The sequence below is a fragment of the Urocitellus parryii genome, chromosome 2 (genome assembly GCF_045843805.1).
Source record: "Urocitellus parryii isolate mUroPar1 chromosome 2, mUroPar1.hap1, whole genome shotgun sequence".
In the NCBI taxonomy this organism is placed as follows: Eukaryota; Metazoa; Chordata; class Mammalia; order Rodentia; family Sciuridae; genus Urocitellus; species Urocitellus parryii.
This window is the reverse complement of record NC_135532.1, coordinates 176,441,616-176,461,713: the sequence shown is the minus strand read 5'-3', so window position 1 is coordinate 176,461,713 and position 20,098 is coordinate 176,441,616. Positions and strand designations below refer to the sequence as shown.

Below are 20,098 nucleotides of genomic sequence, written 5' to 3'. Positions count from 1 at the left end.
GGTATGTACCACCTTGGCCTGGGAGGACCGCAGGTGACTCTCGTGTGAGTGGAATTCTGTCCTGGGACTTACCCCGCCTTGCAACCTTCTCAACCTCAGGAGCACATGGGGCAGGCCTCTGCTGGGCACAGTGATGGACTGCACAAAACTGCCCAACTCTGGGTCCAAGTGCAAAAATATAAGCCAGCAGGTGTGGATTATCATTTATACCAAAGTCCCAGGAGTATGGGGGGAAAGAATAGTGGGGTCAGTTTAACTGTCTCCCAAGTGTTTTCTGTGCTGCTTACAGCAGGAGTGGGCAAAAGCATGTGGCCATTTATCTTTAGAAAGGTTTATAGGAGAGATGGAGAAGTCCCTGTTACTGTGGAAAGCCGTACTTCCACTGGGCCACTAGGGGGCGTCCTGAGACCTAATCAGAACATTTGCAGGTTGGGGATTGGAAAAACCTGCAGATGACCGTGTGGAAAAATAAAGCAGAAAACAGTGAAAGAAGCCATGGTTGGACTTGTGCTAGATGCTCTCATCTTTCTTTCTTTTTTTTTTTTTTTTTGGTACCAGGGGTTGAACTCAGGGGCACTCGACCAATGAACCACATCCCCAGCCCTATTTTGTATTTTATTTGGAGACAGGATCCCTGAGTTGCTTAGCTCCTCGCCATTGCTGAGGATGGCTTTGAACTCATGATTCTTCTGTCTCAGCCTCCCGAGCGGTTGGGATTACAGGTACGTGCCACGCACCCAGTTGCTCTCATCGTTGACAGCACCATCCTTTTTTTTTTTTCCAATACCGGCTATTAGCAGTGAAATATTTTGTAAATTGCATTTCCAGTCCTCCCAAAGAATATAATTTTGATATGTAAACAGTATTTTTCACATTCTTACAGAAACAAACCAAGAGGAGCAGGAAAAATGATGGTCACGCAATTGGCCAGTGTGTGCCTAATATCCACCCACACCCACAGTTCTCTATAAATACAGTCTTGCATCACTTCACCTCGGGGACACATTCTGAGAAATGCATGAGTGGACAATTTTATCATGTTTGTCCATGTCATCCTGAGAACATCAAGAGTTGTTCTTATGCAAACCTAAGTGGTACAGGTCAATCACTCCTCCTGGCCTCCTGATGTAACCAAGAGAGTGATATACAGGAGATGTGGGGGCTGCTGTGGGCCTAACAGTAAAGTTGTTTTTTGTTTTTGTCTTTTTATAAGAGAAAGCTTTAAAATAATGATAAAAATGTAGTATAGTACATACATAAGCCAGAAACATAGTCATTATCATAATCCAATATGATGTACTGTCCATAATTGTATATGCTATTTCTTTATGTGACTACCAGAGCAGTCGGTTCATTTAACCCTGCATCACCAAGAACAGGTAAGTGACATCCTCTGACGCTAGGACAGCTGCAGTGTCATTAGGCAATAGGAATTGTTCAGCTGTTATAATCCCAGGGGACCACCATTGTATATGTGTTCTACTGTTGACCAAAACCTCATTCAGCATAGGACTCAAAGAGTAACGCTAACACTGTAAGAGATCATTGGTTGGGAATTTAGCATATGCCATCATCCTGGGTACCTCACATGAAGACAGGAGTTTGATCTGAGCCCGGTGCAAACTGTTAGGTGATGAATAATATGGTGAGGAAACTGAGGCACAGAGAGCTTAGAGGCCTGCTCAGGGTTCCAAGGCTGGCAAGTACCAGGAAATCCCTGGACTACAAACAGTGAAGTGTCCTGGAAGGGATTCCCATGATGCTTCCAGATGACTTAACCTCCCTTACACAGCAAGAAAAGAGGGCAAGGGGCACCCAGCAGTAGTGTCTCCAAAAATTCAAACCACCGAGAGCACCGAAGATGATAAGATTAAAAACATCAACAAGAAAGAAAAAGAATACCTGTGGACATTTTTATGCATGGCATTTATGGCTTGTTTCATCACACTGAATGTGTGTCATACCAGTGGGTATGACAAGGCCAGCGTCACCTGAGGGACCTGGGGAAGGTGCAAATTGCCACTATGAGACCCTGACCTGACCAGTGCCTGAGGCAAAACCAAGCCCTGGGTTCTCAGCCCTGGCCATGTGAGAATCACTGGGAGAGTTTGGTTTGGGACTGGAGCCGTTTGATTTGGTTTGTTTGTTTGTTTTAAGCTGATATCTAGGTTCCCCTCCATGTCCCAAGGAAATTAATCAGAATATCAGAAGATGGGGCCCAAGCACCTCGGCTGGTTTTTGCTGGACTTTGTTTTGTTTGGCTTTTATGAAATAGAGGTCTCCTCATATGGCCCAGGCTGGCTCCAGCTCCTGGGTTCAAGCCTCAGCCTCCCGAGGAGCTTGGTGTGCACCATCACGCCCAGCTAAAGCTTAACTTTTAATTTCTTCTAGTGTTAGGGACTGAAAGTAGGACCTTGTGCACATTAGACAGGCTCCCCCCCACTGAGCTACCCTCCAGCTCCTACTGTTACTCTCCCAGATAATTCCAGGGTTCAACCAACCTTATTATACACGTGAAAAAATGGCTCAGAGAAGAGGCACGATTCACCAAATGCCATGCATTGAGGAAGTGGGGGGCTGCACTGATTCCAGACCAAAACCCATCAAAAACTCGACTCTTGGACCAGACTGGGGCACCCAGTCACAGGAGACAGGACATGAAGACCCTGGGGTACATGGCACACTCAGAGCCTCCCACTAGTCTAGCTCACCTTGATCCGAGAGGCTGATTTCTCATGACAGAGAGAGAAATTATTTTAATTTAATCCAGAGTTACATTTTTTGGGAAAAGTGTAATTGAAAGAAACGTCTGCTAGGCATTTATTTGCCCCTCTCACCCTGCCAGGGGACTCTGAACTACTTGGGCCACGTCTATAGCTCAGACAGGCATTCCTCCGACGGAGATTCACGAAGCTCCTCTGTGGTACAGGGTGATGTCACTTCCCCAGATGGTGGTCAGCACACCTGGATGGGAGCCAGCAGCCTAACACAGCCCTGCCTCCTCTGTCTCTCTGAGGCCGAGTTCTCCACCCTTGGAAGATGTGACCAAGAGCACCCTTAAGCCAAATGATTTTGGAAATGGAACCAAGTGTCTATGGGAATCTATGCTTTGGTGAATCTGCTGACCACTGTCCATCACCTTAACGTTAATTGATTTGAGTCTCCAGAAACCTGTTTGTGGGCCAAGGATGTAGCTCAGTGACAGCGCTTGCCTAGCATACACGAGGCCAGGGGTCCATCCCCAGCACTGCAAGGGTGAAAAAGACAAAGAAACTTGTCTGCAAAATGCCATAAGAAGCTGGGAGAGTTGTGTGTCCTTGTCTGATCATCTTGCCCCTCCATTCTCCTGAAACTGCCCGACTCTGGGTTCAGGCCCTGTTCTTGCTATCTTCAGGCACCTAGAAGAAAAATTGGAGACTGCCCACAGGCTTCTTTTTCACATTGCCCAACCCACCCATTCAGCTCCCTCCCAAGCCCTCTTTAACTCAAAACTGCTGGATTTCCCAGAGGCGGCCTCCATCAGCAGGCCCTGGAGAGCTCATCCTCCCCACACCTGGCATGATCCAACTTTCTAGTCTTTTCGGGTCTAATAGATGTCATTCGATATCTTGTTGCTATAATTTGCATTTCTGTGCCTTGCAGTCAGCTGTTTGAATCTTTTTTAGCTTTTGGTTCCATTTCCTTAGCATCCTGTCCCTCATGGCTTCCATCTCAAGCCAGGCAACAGCCTTCACTCTGTGGCCACCTCCTGCTCCCCTCAAACTTTGCCGGGCCACCTGCCTGAAGCACAGGCAGGAGCATGTCCCTCGTCTGCATAAACTGCCTGCAGCATCCTTACTAAATACGGGGCTCCTCTGTTCTCCCCAGTCTTGCTCCTCCTCCTCCACTTTCCCCCACTGAGTGCCCTGCTCTACAGTCCCACAGCCCTGACCTCTCCACCTGCAGGTCTATAGCCCTTGGCTCCCACTCTCTCTGCACCCCATCTTGCTCCCCTCAAGGCCCACAATTGGCCAGGCTTCCCTGAGGCTCTTGTCGCCTGAGGTGTGTGCTCTTCTGAGCCCCCTAGCGTTTGCCAAGGCTCACCTCTTTCCTCTTTGTGTTTTGTGTTCTGTTCTCATCACACCTTTTTCTTCTTCTTCTTCTTCTTTTTTTTTAATCCAGGGCCTCACACCTGCTAGGCAAGCTCTCTACCACTGAGATACATCCCCAGCTCTTTTTATTTTGTGACAGGGTCTTGTTAACTCCCCCAGGCTGGTCTTAAACTTGCAAGCCTCCTCCTCAGCCTCCTGAGAAGCTGGGTTACAGGTACGCGCCTCCATGCCCTGCTCTCCTCTGCCTTCTTGGCTGATCTCTGCCCGGTGGTAGGCTGCTGGGGGGCACCGGCTGATTCATTGCTCCCCATACCCCTAAGACTTTCCCATGCTGCAGCTGGGAAACTAGGAAGGAAGACAAAGAGACAGAATCTGGGGATGGGGAAAGAGAAATGGAAGCCAAAGCTGGACATTCATTAACTAACTGGCTACAAGGAGAAGGAGGGGAAAAAATGGGAGGATACCTCCAGCTCCTTAGGTTTGCCAGTTTGCTGGACGGAAACCCAGGAGGAGCTGGGGATAGAGCTTGGTTTAGACCAGCATGTGGCTGCTAAGCAGGCAGAGGCCAGTGTGCAGCTGAGGTGAGCTGAGCCCAAAGAGCAGTTTTGGGGGTCATCCGTGTGGAGGGGGCCCTCAGTTGGGATTATTGGGGAGGCAGAAATATAGGACCCCTAAAAAGGCTGTTGTGTAGGTGATGGGTGACAAACACTGAAAGTACGGTGGGGTGGGTCAGCAGCAGTGTCTCCAAACCCAAGGGAGAGCCAGGGGCGGTGGCACATGGCCATAATCCCAGTGACTCGGGGAGCTGAGGCAGAGGACTTTGAATTCAAGGTGAGCCTCAGAAATTTTGTGAGATCCTGTGTCAGAATAAAAGATGAAAAGGCCCAGAAATATAGGTCAGTGGTAAAGCACTCCTTGGTTAAATCCCCAGTACAGGAAGGAAGGAAGGAAGGAAGGAAGGAAGGAAGGAAGGAAGGAAGGAAGGAAGGGAAAAAAAGTAGAAAGAGGGAAAGAACCAAGGGAGAACAATTCCAGGGAATGAGCAGCCCAGACAGTCAGATGCTGTGAGAAAACCAGGTGGCCAAATCGGCCCCGCAGCGCACCCGGCTCACCTGTCCCTGCCCTGTCCTTCTCTCCACTCTGTCCTGCATCCTCACAGAGTGGCCCTCTGTGTGTTTATCCAGCAAAGACACCTTTGCCCTCTGGGACTTCCTGTCCTGAGAGCCACCAGCTGGCCTTGACCTTCCCAGGGAACTCTTTCATCTTCCCCTTGCCACAGGAGGGCGCTGATGACACCATGCCCCGGCACGAAGCCAGGCCCTGCCTCGCTGGCCACCTCCACTTCTGTCATTTCCTTTGTCATCTCTGCATCCATTGAAAACAAAATTTCAAGGTGAGACATTGAAACAGACATGTGGGTTCTGAACTGGATGGTCCCTGGAGCAATGGTGGCCGCTCCTTGGGCTGGAGAGAGGGGTGGGGAGAGGGGGTGGGACTGAGTCATAGCAAACCACTGGAGCCGAGGAGGTTTATTCTCCAGACCCTGGCGCAGCTTTCAAGGGTGCTTTGAAAGGAATAAGAATGGCCTTGTCGGGCCACAGACTCCGAGAAGGGATGATGGGAGAAGGAGAGGAGGAGGACAAACTGTGGGGAACAGGTCTGACTCCACCTCCGCCACCTTGGAGATGTGACCATGTCCCTTGCAGCAGAAAAGCCAAAGCTTTGGAGACCCAGCTTCTGTCTACCCTGCCCCTTGCCTGGTCAGGCCCCAGCAGCTACTGTCCAGATTCTTAGATCCATCTGCCCTATAGCTAGGGCCCCACTGTCTGAGCCTCAATAGACACAGTGATTCTCACGGAGCCGCAGCTGGACTTCAAGTCCCACTCCTGACTGGCATTGTATTTCATCGCCAGGAAGCCTGAGCCCTGCCTCGGAGACAGCTGGATGTTCAACCAGCGACATTGGGCCTTGTCACAGGCCAGCACAACAGTGCCCTCGGAGTTGCTATAGGTGCACCTCCTCCAGACTGCCCTTTCCTCCACTGCCAGATCCCATATGTCCCGTAGCTCCCTGTCATCTATCCCGTGGACCTGGAAGCCCAAACGGTCCCGGGTGACAGGACACACCAGCTGTTCTTCCTTCAAAGAGAGTACTGACTGCCCCTTGAGGTAGGCGGGGCCCCCACAGTAGGTGTTGATGTGGAAGAGATGGTCGCTGTACTGGAGCAGCCAGGTAAAGAGGTAGGTCAGGTGACAGTCACATTGCCAGGGGTTGCTGTGCAGGGCCAGGTTGAACAGGTTGTAGTTGGTGTCAAAGATGCCCCCCGGGAGGGTGGTCAGCTGGTTCCTGGAGAGGCTGAGCAGCTCGAGCTTGGACAGGTTCTGGAAGAGGGCTGGGTGCAAGACCGTCAGGTTGTTGCTGCCCAGGTAGAGCTTACCCAACTCCTTGAGGTCCCAGAAGACACCCTCGGGGAGGTGGGTGATAGCGTTGTGAGAGAGCGTCAGGGACACAAGTCTAGACAGGTTAGCCAAGGTGCCCTCAGTGATAGTCTCCAGCTGGTTGTGGGACAGGGACAGGCCCACCAGGCCTGGGTTGTGGGCAAAGAGACCCACAGGCAGCATCCGCAGCTCATTGCCCTGCAGGTTCAGAAAGGTCAGATTGCCCAGAGAGGAGAAGACAGAGGGTGGCAGGTGACGGATGGCGTTGTGCTGCAGCCACAGCTTCTGCAGGCAGAAGAGCCCCGAGAAGATGTTTGGGGACAGTTCCCTGATGGCATTGCCATCCAAGAAGAGCTCCTGTAGTCTGCACAGATTGCCAAACACACCCTCAGGGAGCCTCGAGAGCATGTTGTTGCTCAGCTTCAGGGTCTGCAGATTGCTGAGCCTGCAGAACAGCCCCCCGGGGAGGCGGGCCAGGCGGTTCTGAGCCAGGTCCAGGGTGTTCAGACGTGTCAGAGGCTGGAAGAGCCTCCCAGGCAGAGTCTGAAATTGGTTCCCCTGAAGCTGGAGGGACTCCAGGGCATCCATGTGGTGAAAGAGGCCCTCGGGCAGAGCCTCCAGCATGTTGAAGTTCAGGGTGAACTTGCCCAGCGAAGTCAAGTTGGAGAAGATGTCGGCACTGAGGTTGGAGAAGGCGCTGCCCGTGATCTCCAGGTCCTCCAGCCTGGGCAGCCCCCCAAAAGCATCCGGCCCAAAGTGATGGAGCTGAGTGTTGAGGAAGACCACTTTGGTCAGGTTGGGGCTCCTGCTGAAGGCCCTGGTTCCCACTGTAGTGAATGAGGTCTCCACAAAGACGATGTCCGTGGCGTGTGGCGGGATGTCCAGCGGGATGGTGGCCAGCCCTTCATCTGAGCAGAACACCTCCCGGATGAAGCAGTCGCAGCCCACTGGGCAGGGCTGGGTGCGCCCGGCCAGGAGCAGGAGGGAAGCCCAGCACAGCCAGGCTCCAGGGAGCATCTTCCAGATCCAAGGAGGGAGAGAAAACAGAAGGGACACCTTTAGCAAGGGCAGCATGGCACAGTGCCCAGAGCACTGGACAGTGACCCTAGAGACAGGAATGGGCCGTGAGGGAGGATTCGCCTCATTGGGAAAGCCACAGTTGTGGTAACAGGGTTTTCTTGTTTTTTTTGTTTGGGTTTGTTTTGTTTCTTGCAGTGCTAGGAATCCAACCCAGGGCATCACGCATGCTGGGCAGTGCCCCACTCCAAGCCCCTATTCATAGTTTTAGCAGCTGTTTTCATACCACCCAGAGCAGCCTTGCAAGATAGGTGGGGTGGGGTCTCATCTCGTGAAGATGAAGGTCTCAGGTGGCCTGACAAGTCACACCTGCAGGTTAGTGCCCACAGCAGAACCAACATCCAAGTTTTTCAGACATTCCATGTTCTCTCCATATTGGAGAAAGGAAGGAAGAAAGGAGAGAAAAAGACAGAGGAAAGATGCGTAAAAGGAGACCATGGGTAGTACAGAATTTTTCAAGATATTATGTAAACTATGGTAAGATCAAGCCATAAATAAGAATGAAATTATGGCATTTGCTGGTAAATGGATGGAACTGGAGACTATCATGCTAACACACAAAGTGAAGTAAGCCAATCCCAAAAACCAAAAGCTGAATGTTCTCTCTGATCAATGTCAGTGGGAAATGACAGGGGAAAATGATGGGTTGGGAGGGGGGATGGGAATGGGAAAGACAGTGGAATGAACCAGAACTTTCCTATGTTCATATATGAATATACAAAGAGTGTAACTCCACATCATGTACAACCACAAGAATGGGAAGTTATACTCCATGTATGTATGATATGTCAAAATACATTCTGCTGTCGTGTACAACTAAAAAGAACAAATAAAACAATATGTGGGAAGATTGTCGCTGTGTTGGGAATTTCCAAATGTAACTCTTCCAGGCCTGATGGTGAGGTTACCCTTCCACCTGCTCTCTGCACCATCTCAGAGGGTGTGTACAGTGCCACACAGTGGCTCCTCAGCACTGCCACCAACTGCTCTCCTCAACCTGTGCCTGTCCCTCCCCACCCCACCATGTTGGAGCCCAAGAACTTTCCAGTTTGTGTGGACAGGAGGGTCCCAGACTTGGGAAGTCCACAAACCAGTAGACCAAGGGGTCCAAGCTTCCAGTGTGCCAAATATTAATCAAAAGCAAAACAAAGAAAAACCTGCCAGCACCTACTGACACATTACAAATAGGTGACAAAGCTTACAAGTGCATTGTGTTTATTCCTCTGCGGTCATTTTTATTTATTAATCAATAGCTCACACATGAAAGACTAGGAAATGTCAGATCAAAAGTCCACATTTTAGGATGATCTGGGGGCAGTGGGCTCACATTTCCACCTGGCAAGAATAACCGGAGCTCAGTGCCCCAGTCCCATTAGGGGCTATGTGCTCTCCAGGCCATGACCCTGCTCACATCACTCATCTACAGGTTTGTAGTGAGTTCGAATCCCAGGCCCATCACTTTCTAGACATGCGACCTTGGGCATGTTACTTCACAGTCTGTGCTTCAACTTCCTTAAATCTAAGAAGTGGGTAATAGCAGTGTGTTAGGATAATTGGGAGGATTAAATGAGTAAGTATAAATAAAGGTTTTAGACCAGGGTCTGACAGTGCAAGAGATTAGTAAACTATGTAACTATGTTAACTATTATTAAAGTAAACTATTATTAACTATTATTATTAGAACTATTATTAGTAACTATGTTAACTATTGTTAAAGCTTGCAAGCCACAATCATTACAGAAAAGGCAATGTGAACAAAAAAGTAGAAAAACACAATATCTTCTAGATAGAATACATTTGGCCTTATCAAAATAAATTGTTTTAAAGAAAGAAAAGCCTCTTGCAGCATGACCCTAATTTTTCTCTTTACCTCTCCTCAACTGGAATTTACCCTGGTCCCCTGGAGGCCATCCCCTGGCAAGAGCAGCTGGCTGTCTCTCTGCTGCCCTCTGCTGGCTGCCTCCACCATCTCAAGCTTCAGCTGTGAAAGGCTGTTCCCAAGGTCTCCCTGCACACAGAGCACTTAGAAAGGCCAGTGTGCTTAGCCTCATCCATTCAGACACTCAGTGACTCTCAGTTTTCCCAGAAATGTTCTTTCTAGCCGATAGAGAAGGGACGGTGTCTCCCTGAGAAAACACATTCCTCCCTCAGGCGCCTTTGCCTAAACTCCAGGCGGTGGCATTAGAAGGGACTCCTGCAATGGCAGTTAGAGACCCATGAGGGAAAGGAAGGACCTCAGGCCAGTGTGTGTCCCCTGGGCCTGTTATAGAGCTCAGCTTTTGAAGGAGACTGCTCTCAGGAGACCATGTGCATAGAAACCTAAATGCAACGGACTTTGGCTGTGGCAGAATGGCGTCCTGTGCACGTCACACACCTGGGCCGCCCCTGTGGACAAAATCATCAGGGACTCTGAAAGACCAATCATAGATGTCCTTTCTGTGAGAAGATGAGTGTGCTCATCATCTCTCTATGCCTGGCATCCAGGGCACAAGTGACTTCCTGTTGGCTCAGTCAGTGTTTGCTGAATGGAACTCTCTAGACAGGGATGAGCAGCTTGGGAGGCACAGGGTCCTTCCCTGGAGTGCCACCACACAGACCTATGAAGCACCAGCCAGGACAGGATCACAGCCTGGAATCTGCCCAACAATAAGAAACCAGCAATTCTTACTGTTAATGTGCCATGATGGTATCCAGGGACCAGTCACTCTTCCTGGCTAACCCCTTGGATTTTTGGTTCTCCAAGGCAGTTTCTGGAATAAAATCCCCCAGCATGAAGGGCCATCCAACACTAGGATTCGAGAGCCCTGCAGACTGTCAGGCCAGCCTCCTCACAGGACAGGGAGGCAGGCCTGGGGTGTCTGCAGCAGGGCCGAGTGGCACAACCCATTTCTCCTGTGTTCCCACTTGCTCCTGCCAGGAACGCTGTGGCCAAAGTGGGAGGAGCACCATGAGGAGAACCGAGCTGGCTGCAGCGTGTGCCTCCCGACCGAGCTCACCCCAGACTGTGTCCTCTCTCCCTTTACCTGGGTCTCTTGAATCCTGTCACCTGAAAATAACACGTTTTAGAAGTTTCCAGAAAAGGCAGTTGCTTTATTTCAGGCCTTGAAGCAAGACCATGACACTGGTGGCACAAAAAATACCATCTCCAGCAATGGCGGGAGGTGTCTGCCGACAAGGTGGCCGAGCCAAGGGTTTCTTCCCACCTGCCAGTTCCCAAAGCTGCCACATGCATCTTGAGCCTCAGAGCAAATCTAGAAGTGTCTAGGACAGGGAAATGGAGACTCCCATGCACACACTCAGAAGCAAGGGGCAGGATCAAGGTGTTGCTGTGACCCCCCACCGGTTTCTGCGCCAAGACAGAGGAATGGCGGGGATGGGCAGGCCTGCTCCTCACATTTGCAGGCCCCAGGATGAATGCATATCAGGGAACCCCACCCATGGTCTATGCCCTTCTCTTCCCACCTGAGTCTATGGTACTGAGGCCCCACCCACAGCTACTCCAAGGGACCATAGGTCAAGGTGTGCTCTTCTGTGGCAAGATCACCCTGGAGAACATGGACCTGGTCCTGGGTAGTTGAAACATGGTTCAAGATGGGAACCCAGCCTCCAGTCGGCATGTGCCCCTTGGTCTTGACATCTTCTAAACCCTTGGGGATCTTATAGGAACAGGAAGGCCAGAACAGGGTCTTTTAAGGTTCAAGGCAAGACTCCTCTTGCCCTAGCCAACAGGGATGGAGTGGGGATGCAGGGAAGGATACTAGCAATAAGGGTGCAGAACACCAATAATTTCCAAATGATCCACTCCCGGCCCAAGACTCATTCTCAAATTGCTCTGGATTTGCTAAGAGTTTGTACTCTGAAGTCAGACAATCTGGACTCAAATCCTATATCCATCCTTAATAAACTGTGTGATCTTAGGTGAATTACTTAACCTCTCTGTGTTTCAGTTTCCTCACCTCCAAAACCACCTGCACAATACTACCTTCCCTGTGGGGTTGTTGTGAGGATTAAGTGAGAGAATACATAAAAAACTCCATTCCCAGAGCCTGGCTGATTCGGAGTATTTAGCCATGCGAAATGCATCTCTCTCCTCAGAGCAAATCTGATTCTCCTGAATTTAGCCAGCCTTAGTTTTCTTAGTAGTCATGGAGGTTAGCTCTGGAAAAACCGATGAGATCATCCAACCGCCCCGCTCTGGACTGGAGAGATGCTTCTCAACAGCACTTTTTCTAGCCTCGTCCTCTCTGGCCAAGTGAAAGTGCATTTTTGTCCTTGATTTAGAGGAACAGACTCAGGCCCTTCCCAGCCCACCCTCAAGAGAGCAGGTCACTGGGGAGCTCCGGAGATGGGAAACACCCCACCAAAGGATGGTGGAGATGGACACCAGAGGCCCATCATGGGGAGGCAGCCAGAAGGTTTTCATCTGGGAGTAAGACCAGCACATGTCCTCAAAAATGCTCCACACTCAGCAAGCCAAGGAAGTCTGGCCTATTCCATGATTTTAAACTTTTATTATTTATTTTTATTTTATTTTTTTTGGTTGACTGGGTGCAAATGAACTCCTTCCTCTTCTCAAATTGCCCTTGGGTTGGTGCATTTCTGTGTGCGTTGCAAGCCAATCTGTCATCCACCACAGAGCTAAGCCTCACTCCTTCCAGAGGGTGACGGGAGCCCAGAACCCTGGCCCAGGTCCCCTGACTGCGTCAGTACATGCTGGATTCACCACTCAGGCTGCCACACATCTGGAAGCAGGATGAGGGGCTTCTGAAGCACATGGAAACGTCATCCATTTCCCCAGGGAAGATCTGCTGCTCCCAGACCTGGTCTCCCTCCCTCTCAACCCAAAGAAGTCAGTCAAGGGGCTGAGGCGGCAGATTGGGGCTGGTTCCAGCCTGGGCTCCTATCCTGCTGGCCACTCACACCTGCCCAGGTGTGACCCTTTAAGCCCCTGCTTTCACATTTGTAAATCAAGAGTGACCATGACAATGCCAATCAGGACACCTGGAGTCCAGCATTATTAGTAAATGAGACAGCAGGAACCAGACTATCAAAAAATAAAAATAAAAATAAAAAGAGCTGGGCTTGATGGCTCACGCCTGTAATCCCAGTGCTCAGGAGGCTGAAGCAGAAGGAGCGAGAGTTCGAGGACAGCCTCAGCAACTTAGTGAGGCCCTTAAACCTAAGCAACTTAGGAGATTCTGTCTCAAAATGAAAATAATAAAAATAGACAAATAAAAGAGACTGAGAAGCCGGGCACCGTGGCGCAAACCTGTAATCCTAGCAGCTCCAGAGCCTGAAGCAGGATGATCACAAGTTCAAAGCCAGCCTCAGCAACTTAGCAAGGCCCCAAGCAACTCAGCGAGACCCTGTCTCTAATAAAATATAAGAAAGGGCTGGGGATGTGTCTCAGAAGTTAAGCACCCTGGGTTCAATCCCAAATACCAAATAAATAAAGATACAGCCTAAATGTGCAACCTGAGGGCTTGGTTAGGTAAATTATGCTACCCAGATGTAGTACAAATCTTCTCTGCTATCTTTAAAATTATAGATATGTATTTAGTAATGTTTGCACTTTTTAAAATTAAATCTATGTAGAATCCCAAAATGCTACATTACCATTTTTAAGGTATATCTGTGCACTGAAAACAGATTACACACAAAATATTTGTAGTGGTTATTTCTGGAAAAATACAATTGTGGGTGACTTTTTTTCTTTTGGTTAAAAATGTATGCTCTACAGTTTGAAATGATAAACATGGATAACTTTGGTAATAACGGGGAAGTTATTCTGTTGTAAAAATGGAGATAGTCGGGTTAAAAAGGAGGCAGAACTCCCAGTCCCCTCCAGAAGGCTGAACTGGGTCACACTGGCTCACTGTGCACACACAAATGTGCCACCCCAAGTGCCCGACAGGGGCTTCCTGGAGCTCTGTACCTGTTGGTGTGGCATTGTGAGGCTCAGGGGAGTTTGTCTATGTGCCACGTAGGTGTTCTAGGAGAGGAGGCAGCCAGAATTCTGAAACAAGAGGAGGTCATGAATTGGGTGCCATCACTCTCCCACCCCAGTCCCCAACTCCAGGTCCCACTGACATTGTGGAGCACCTGTGCTTGCCTTTTCTTATTGCCACTTTTTTTTTTTTTTTGAACCCAGGGGCACTACACTACTGAGTCACATCCTCAGCCCTTTTTTGTATTTTTTATCTAGAGACAGGGCCTTGCTGAATTGCTGGGTCTGGCTTTGAAGTCTTGATCCTCCTGACTCAGTCTCCCAAACTGCTGGGATTACCGGCGTGCACCACCACGCCCAGCTCCTACTGCTGCCTTACTCCGTCCTACCCACCCTCCTAGGGTCGCACAAGTCCCACTTCCCCACTTCCTTGACTGCCCCTCCTTTGGATCCTTGGGTCTCCAGTCCTCTGTTGAAGGCTTGGGTCTTTCTGCTCTGCATTCTAGTCAGTTACACCCATTTCATCGAACACCAGGGCTGGGAGGGGGGCCAGGGTTCAATGCTCTGCACTCATTACCTGGCCTGGGCTGGCAGAGAGATGGCACTGCTCTCTGGGACCCCCTAACTTCAGGCCATGCTCTGTGTCCCGCTTAGTGGAGTAGGAAAGCACTCTGGCTCTGCCAGGGCAGAGACAGACCTGGGTTCAAAGTCTGTATCTGCACTAGCTACTAGCCGTGTGGGCTTTGTCTGCTCACTCCATCCCTCCAAGCCTCAATTCCTCATCCATGATTGTAGCCCTCAGGGTCACGGCTGGTACTCAATTAGATGATAAACATGTTCAATTAGACAGTAAGAATAAAGCCCTGGACACTAGCAGACATTCAATAAAAAGCAGCTGTGTGCAGGTTTCAGTCCTAGTTGACAATAAACTTTATCATCTAAACCTGGTCACTTATGGGAACGAAGAGGGACCTAGCAATAATTATGCCAGGTGACAGGTCTAGACAAGGGCGGATCCCAGCCATGGATCACCCTGATGATTGCCACTTAGTCAGGGACCAGGTGGTCATCTCCGAACCCCCGGCCCAGGCCTCCTCCTGCCTCCTTCCAGCCCAAGAGAGCCAAGCCCCTCACTGCTGCTCCTCCCCCAGGAGGGGAACCCCGGTACTACAACCTGCTGGAGCTAGGAAATGCTCCCAAACGGGGAAGAGAGGCAAGCCTCTCTCCTGCCCCCCAGCCAGGACTCCAGGCCAGATGCCCCCACCACCCACAGACCCAGGCGTGGCCCCGGGAGCCCTACCATGAAGACTGAGCAGGTGGGTCAGGCAGCCCTGGATCTTCCTCCAGAGCAGAGGGGCGTCTGGTGCGGCCTGTGTTTGGCTGAATCCAGCCCCAGCCTTGATCAAAGTTCTGGACAGTGGTTCCTCCCCTCACGTGACCTGTTCTGGGAATGTCATCAGGGTCACAGGGCAGAGAGAGAACCTGGGCAAGGCCTCTGAAGATTACAAAATGACCCTAAGCTGCTCCCACCCACAGGTGCCTGGTGGGGTCAAAATCCTTCTAAAGTGGCAAGCTGGGCACCTTTGGGACCCAAGGCATCCACCAGCCCTGGAAGGCACCCAGCAGCTGCACTGAGGTGAGGGCTCCACCCAAGGTCCACTTCCCCTGGCCACAGGTCCCTCCTCCACTCTATACACGGCCACAGGAGAACTAAGAGGGTTGTGTGTGTGTGTGTGTGTGTGTGTGTGTGTGTGTGTTGGTCTGTTTGCTGATTTGTTTGTTTAATGAACTAACTTTCTGAACCCTTTCTTAGTTAAAAGGGGAAAAAACTATAGAAGGTGAATTTCTGGCCCTGAATAAAGTGGAACACTTCCCCACTCAGGCTCTCGAAGGATGTTAGTCTCAGCTTTGGGAGGGAGTGATTTTCCCGCCTCGGGAGGTGTCCAGCCAGGGGCCGTGAAGCCAGCTGAAGACTGGATGGAGAGTATACAAGTGCAAGTCAGAGTGTGCAAGGGAAGGAATGTGTGTGTCTACGCATGCATGATGAAAATGTGTGAGAGTAACAGTTCGTGAGAGTGGGTGGAGGGTGTGGTGAGAGTGTATGTGTGCCCAGGAGTGTTCATATGATTTCAGGGGTGCAATCCTAAGCAAGCAATCGAAGATCATTTGCAACGCCAGGAGTCTTCCATTCAAAGTAGTCTGAGGGCTTTTTAACTTGTTGCATGGTATTAATATTCCGCTCACTCTTTACCAGGACAAAATAATATTTCTTTTGCACGTGAGCACACTGCCTCAGCCACGCTACAAAGATCCGACAGATTGTACCAAGGAAGCGTTTTTTTTCAAGAGAGACAGGTTACAAATCCACACTTGGCAGAGGAATGCAGGTGTTTCTGAGAGGGACAGAGGCAGTGGACAGAGTGGACCCAGCCCCACTCTGGATGGCACCTCCGCTGGCAAGAGCAGGGTGTCAGCTTCCAGGAGGGGATGGGGAGGAAGAGGCACCTCTGGGGAGCCTCCCTCTCAGGTGAGGGAATGGACCTTTGTCTGAGCAGAATCTCAGGGCATCCACACCCCCAGAAACACAGCTAGTCCATTTGTCAACATGTTGTGGTGAACAAGAGAAATTGGGCATTAGAGAGATCAGGGTTTGAATTCTGACTCTTCAACTAGCCATTTGTAAGGGTTTTTTGTTTTGTTTTGTTTTTTGTATTGGGTATTAAAGTCAGGGGCACTCAACCACTGAGCCACATCTCCAGCCCATTTGTTTTTTCTTTTGAGACACAGTCTCACTAAGTTACTTAGGGTTTCACTAAATTGCTGAGTCTGGCTTTGAACTTGTGATCTTCCTACCTCAGCCTCCCAAGCTGCTGGGATTACAGGCATGTGCCACCGCGCCCAGCATAACTAGCCAGTTCCTAGACCATGATTTACTCCAGATTTACCACAAGTCTCTGCATTCTCTTCTGTGGGATAGGTGTGGCTGAGGGCTCAGGGAGCTGTGTGTGTGTGTGTGTGTGTGTGTGTGCACGCGCGCGCGCATATGTGTGCACATCCACGTGTGTGCACATGTAATCAAACTTCAGATAATGGGCGTGTGGGTCATGGAGGGAGATTTACATCAAGAACTCCAGAGATCCTCCATGAGATTAGGGATGAAGACTCTATTAATCTGAAATTTCAGAAACCTGTCCGAGTAGACAGAGATTCAGTGGTCAGGGGACCACAGCAAGGTCCTGACCTTCATCCCTGAAGGGGTCCAGCCACATAATCTGGTGAACATTATTGACCTCTGTCCTATCCCAAAGTCCTGGGACAAGCTGACACCTGACAGGAATGTAAGCAAACACATGACAATCCCATGTGAAGGCCCTTTCCTGAGACGACGGTGTGTTAAAGAACAGTGGGCCCATCCCTGTTAGCATTGCTGTTCCTGCACAGCAGCTGTGGCACCCCTGGGACTAGAGGCCTGAGGGAGGCCTGGGGACATTTAGATACTTGAAGCGATCGCCTTCACTCCAAGGGCCTATTCTGAGAGCCTGTGACTTGGTGAGCCTGGTGCTGAGTCCTGACGGGAGCTCAGTCCTGCCCTCCTGCCCTGCACGTGTGAATGTGTTGAGCAACATGCCCTCCGGGTGGCACAAAAGAAACGAGAAGCCCAGGTCCCTTGCTCACTCTACCCCTAGTTCACCAGGTGATTCTGGGAGATTATTTCCTGTCTTGAGTTCTCGAAGCCTATGGAGATGATTTGTTATTTCCTTTTTGGTCCCCACTCACTTTCCAAAGTCCTGTTCTTGGCCCGGAATCTCTTTTCTGTGAGGTGTTATACAGGCCAGGCTTGATCTCTGTGGCAAGAGCAGAATTCACAGGTGTGAGACACACCCCCCCCTACCCCGACCAAGAAGTTCAGAGAGGGCACACGTGTCCTGGGTATACCATTTATTGTTGATTCTGTACACCAAATTTGTTACAAGCAGCATCTAGCAAAAGACAGACCCCTAACCCTGCCCACCAGGGTTCACACTCTATAAAACCCTGGGGGCCTAGAAATCGCTACATGCACTGCCAAGCACCTGGGACTATTTGCAGTGATTCTCTTAGCAAGGCAAAGGTGATCTATTTTTGCAGGCAGCATGAAAGCAATGGGTGGTGAGAACCATCTCTCCACAGAAGAAGGAACCCAGGATCGGGAGGAGTTCCACCTGGAAGCAGCCTGCCGCACGCCCTCTCTCAGCCACAGTGGTGGCTTCCTTCACAAGACCACCACAGCCTCCCCCGACAAACTGGATTAGCCGTGGGCCAAATCTGAGTAGCTTATAGCTAAAGGGTGGGATATATCCCACATCTGCCCCCACCTCCAGTCATCTAGTGACTTGCTAGCTGTCAGCTCTCCATACATATCCTGAGCTGGGGAGTAGGTTCCTGAATCAGCTCTACCCTGACATCTGAAGTATGGGAATCGTGGGGTTGCCCATGAGAAGATCTAGAACCTCTACATTCTCAAGAGAAGGAACACTGTCCACACAGACCAACAATTCCCAGGACAGGGGCCAGTTTTTCTTTCATGGCTGGACAAGTTTCCTGTGTTTACAAAGTTGGGATCCCTACCAGGTGAGGTCCCAGTGACTTAGAGTATGGGGAGCACCAGGACGGGGACTCCCATTTGCTTTGTTCTCAAGGTGAAAACCCTAGATAGAGCATGAGGTCTTGTGTAAAGGCTGAAGACAGAAGTAAACCTCCAGCCTATTGAGAACCCATTGTGACCGTCTTCTGCCCTGTCCCAAGGGGGCACTGGGAGGGTTAAAGGGGAATGTGTCCTGAGCTTTGGAGGACACTTGTGCACAGTAAACACTTTTTTAAATGGTCCTTTCCTCCAACATTGATTCCTTCCTTCCATGTCACATGAAGGCTGCTGGTGAACGGCAAGGTGGCCTAGAAACCAGTGCCCAGAGGGGAAGTGAAGGGAATTCTGTACCCTACTCAACATTTCAGGGACCACTCAGCTCACTCCAGTTCCAAGAATTGAGCAAATACATCATTCACTAGTGCTGTATTGAAAAGGGCACTCCATTCAGCTTTGGGGGCCACTCCTTGACCAAACAGCACAGTTCAGCCAAAAGTCCTGACAAGGAACAACAGGGCTGATGGCTCCAAACCATTCTGATGGGAGAAAGGAACAGGCAAGCTGGGAAGGGTCATCTAACAGGCCCATCTCCTTCACCTGGGATCCACCTGGGTGGGTCGTCTGAAGACACCTGTTCTCAGACCAGTATTTGGGCCAGAAAGGAAGGTATTCCAATGTCATGGTCAATGTCAGAAACACCCAGGGGTTCTGGGTTAAGGCTGGTAGGGAGCATGGAATGCTGAGGGTTCCTACCTCTCTCTATCCCTAGCCACTTGTTCCTAAGCACAATGAAACACTGGAGCTCACTCACAAGAAGCACCTGAGTGTTCTGGGTCTGAGGAATGTGATACCAAACCCGGCTTCCTGTCTGGAGGAAAGCAGACCCACATTCCCTTTCCAGCCCCTGGGCCCACGGCGGCAGGCCACTGTCAATAGGACGAAGGTCATGCCCCAAGCTTGGGGCTCCCTTCCTTTTGGGTCCTGGTGAGCCTTACTTAATACACATGCATTCATTCTGTGAATATTTTGAAAACATTGGTAGACCCAGATTTGCCTTGGGGAAATAATATCTTTTGCCCGGACATCAGATTCTCTGGGACAGCTAAAAGCTATGACATGCACTAGACATTCCTTCTGGGACATTTTGTGTTGGGGAGCCTGGCCATCCTGTCATCATGATGCTGCTTCGGCTTCTTACTCATCTTGTGAGGTAGAGGGACCTAATAAAAGCCAATCAGGACTGGTGGTAGATCCCTGTGACCTAAATCCCTGAGATCAGCTGAAGTTCTTTCTTGGGCAGATGTGGAGACCTGAAATTCTTCAATTTTACTGCTTTTATTTCTGAACTGGTGGATCAGTAGTCCAGAGAAAGACATGTGTTGCCTTGAACATAATTTCTTTAACATCTGTGAATATGTGTGTAGCAGGAAAGGCATGAAAGCAGGAATTCAACTATAACTCAAGGAGGAGAAAACCCTGGATCAAATGACTTAACTCATAGCCAGATGATAAGTAGGAGGAGCTTCAGAGAGCCACTCCAACCACTGGGACCTGTCAGTGTGCCTTGATATCTGCTGTCTGTGAAAATCCTGAAGTCTTGCTGCTAGCTGACTAATGTTGACGAAGAATTTTTCCACAACATTAGAGGGATCCCTGGTTCCCATTACACTTGAGTGTTCAATTAAAAGATCTCATCTCTGAGCTATTTCATTTCCCCCAAATGGAAAGTGAATTAAAAACAGATATAGGCATATCATGCCCATAAAAGGGCCCAGGCAAGGAGCCTCCAATGAGCTGCAGCTTATCAGCAGGGAAGACACTGTGGTTGCATGGGCCACTGTAGTTAGGACACTTCTGACCTGGCCAGCCTGGGTCCCTCCAGATCTCAGGGTTTATTAAGATTCCTCTCCAGGCCAGTCTC

At 50.1% G+C, this 20,098-nt stretch overlaps 1 protein-coding gene across 1 annotated transcript; it reads right to left on the bottom strand.

The window, feature by feature from the left end:
- Nucleotides 1-5,687: 5,687 nt before the first annotated feature.
- Cpn2 (carboxypeptidase N subunit 2) lies at nt 5,688-14,943 on the bottom strand. Its single transcript, XM_026400294.2, has 2 exons — nt 14,854-14,943; nt 5,688-7,546 (listed from the first exon to the last, which is right to left on the bottom strand). Exons 1-2 carry the CDS (start codon nt 14,854-14,856, stop codon nt 5,903-5,905), a joined length of 1,647 nt encoding a protein of 548 aa, XP_026256079.2. The 5' UTR covers nt 14,857-14,943; the 3' UTR covers nt 5,688-5,902.
- Between the last annotated feature and the right edge of the window lie 5,155 nt (nt 14,944-20,098).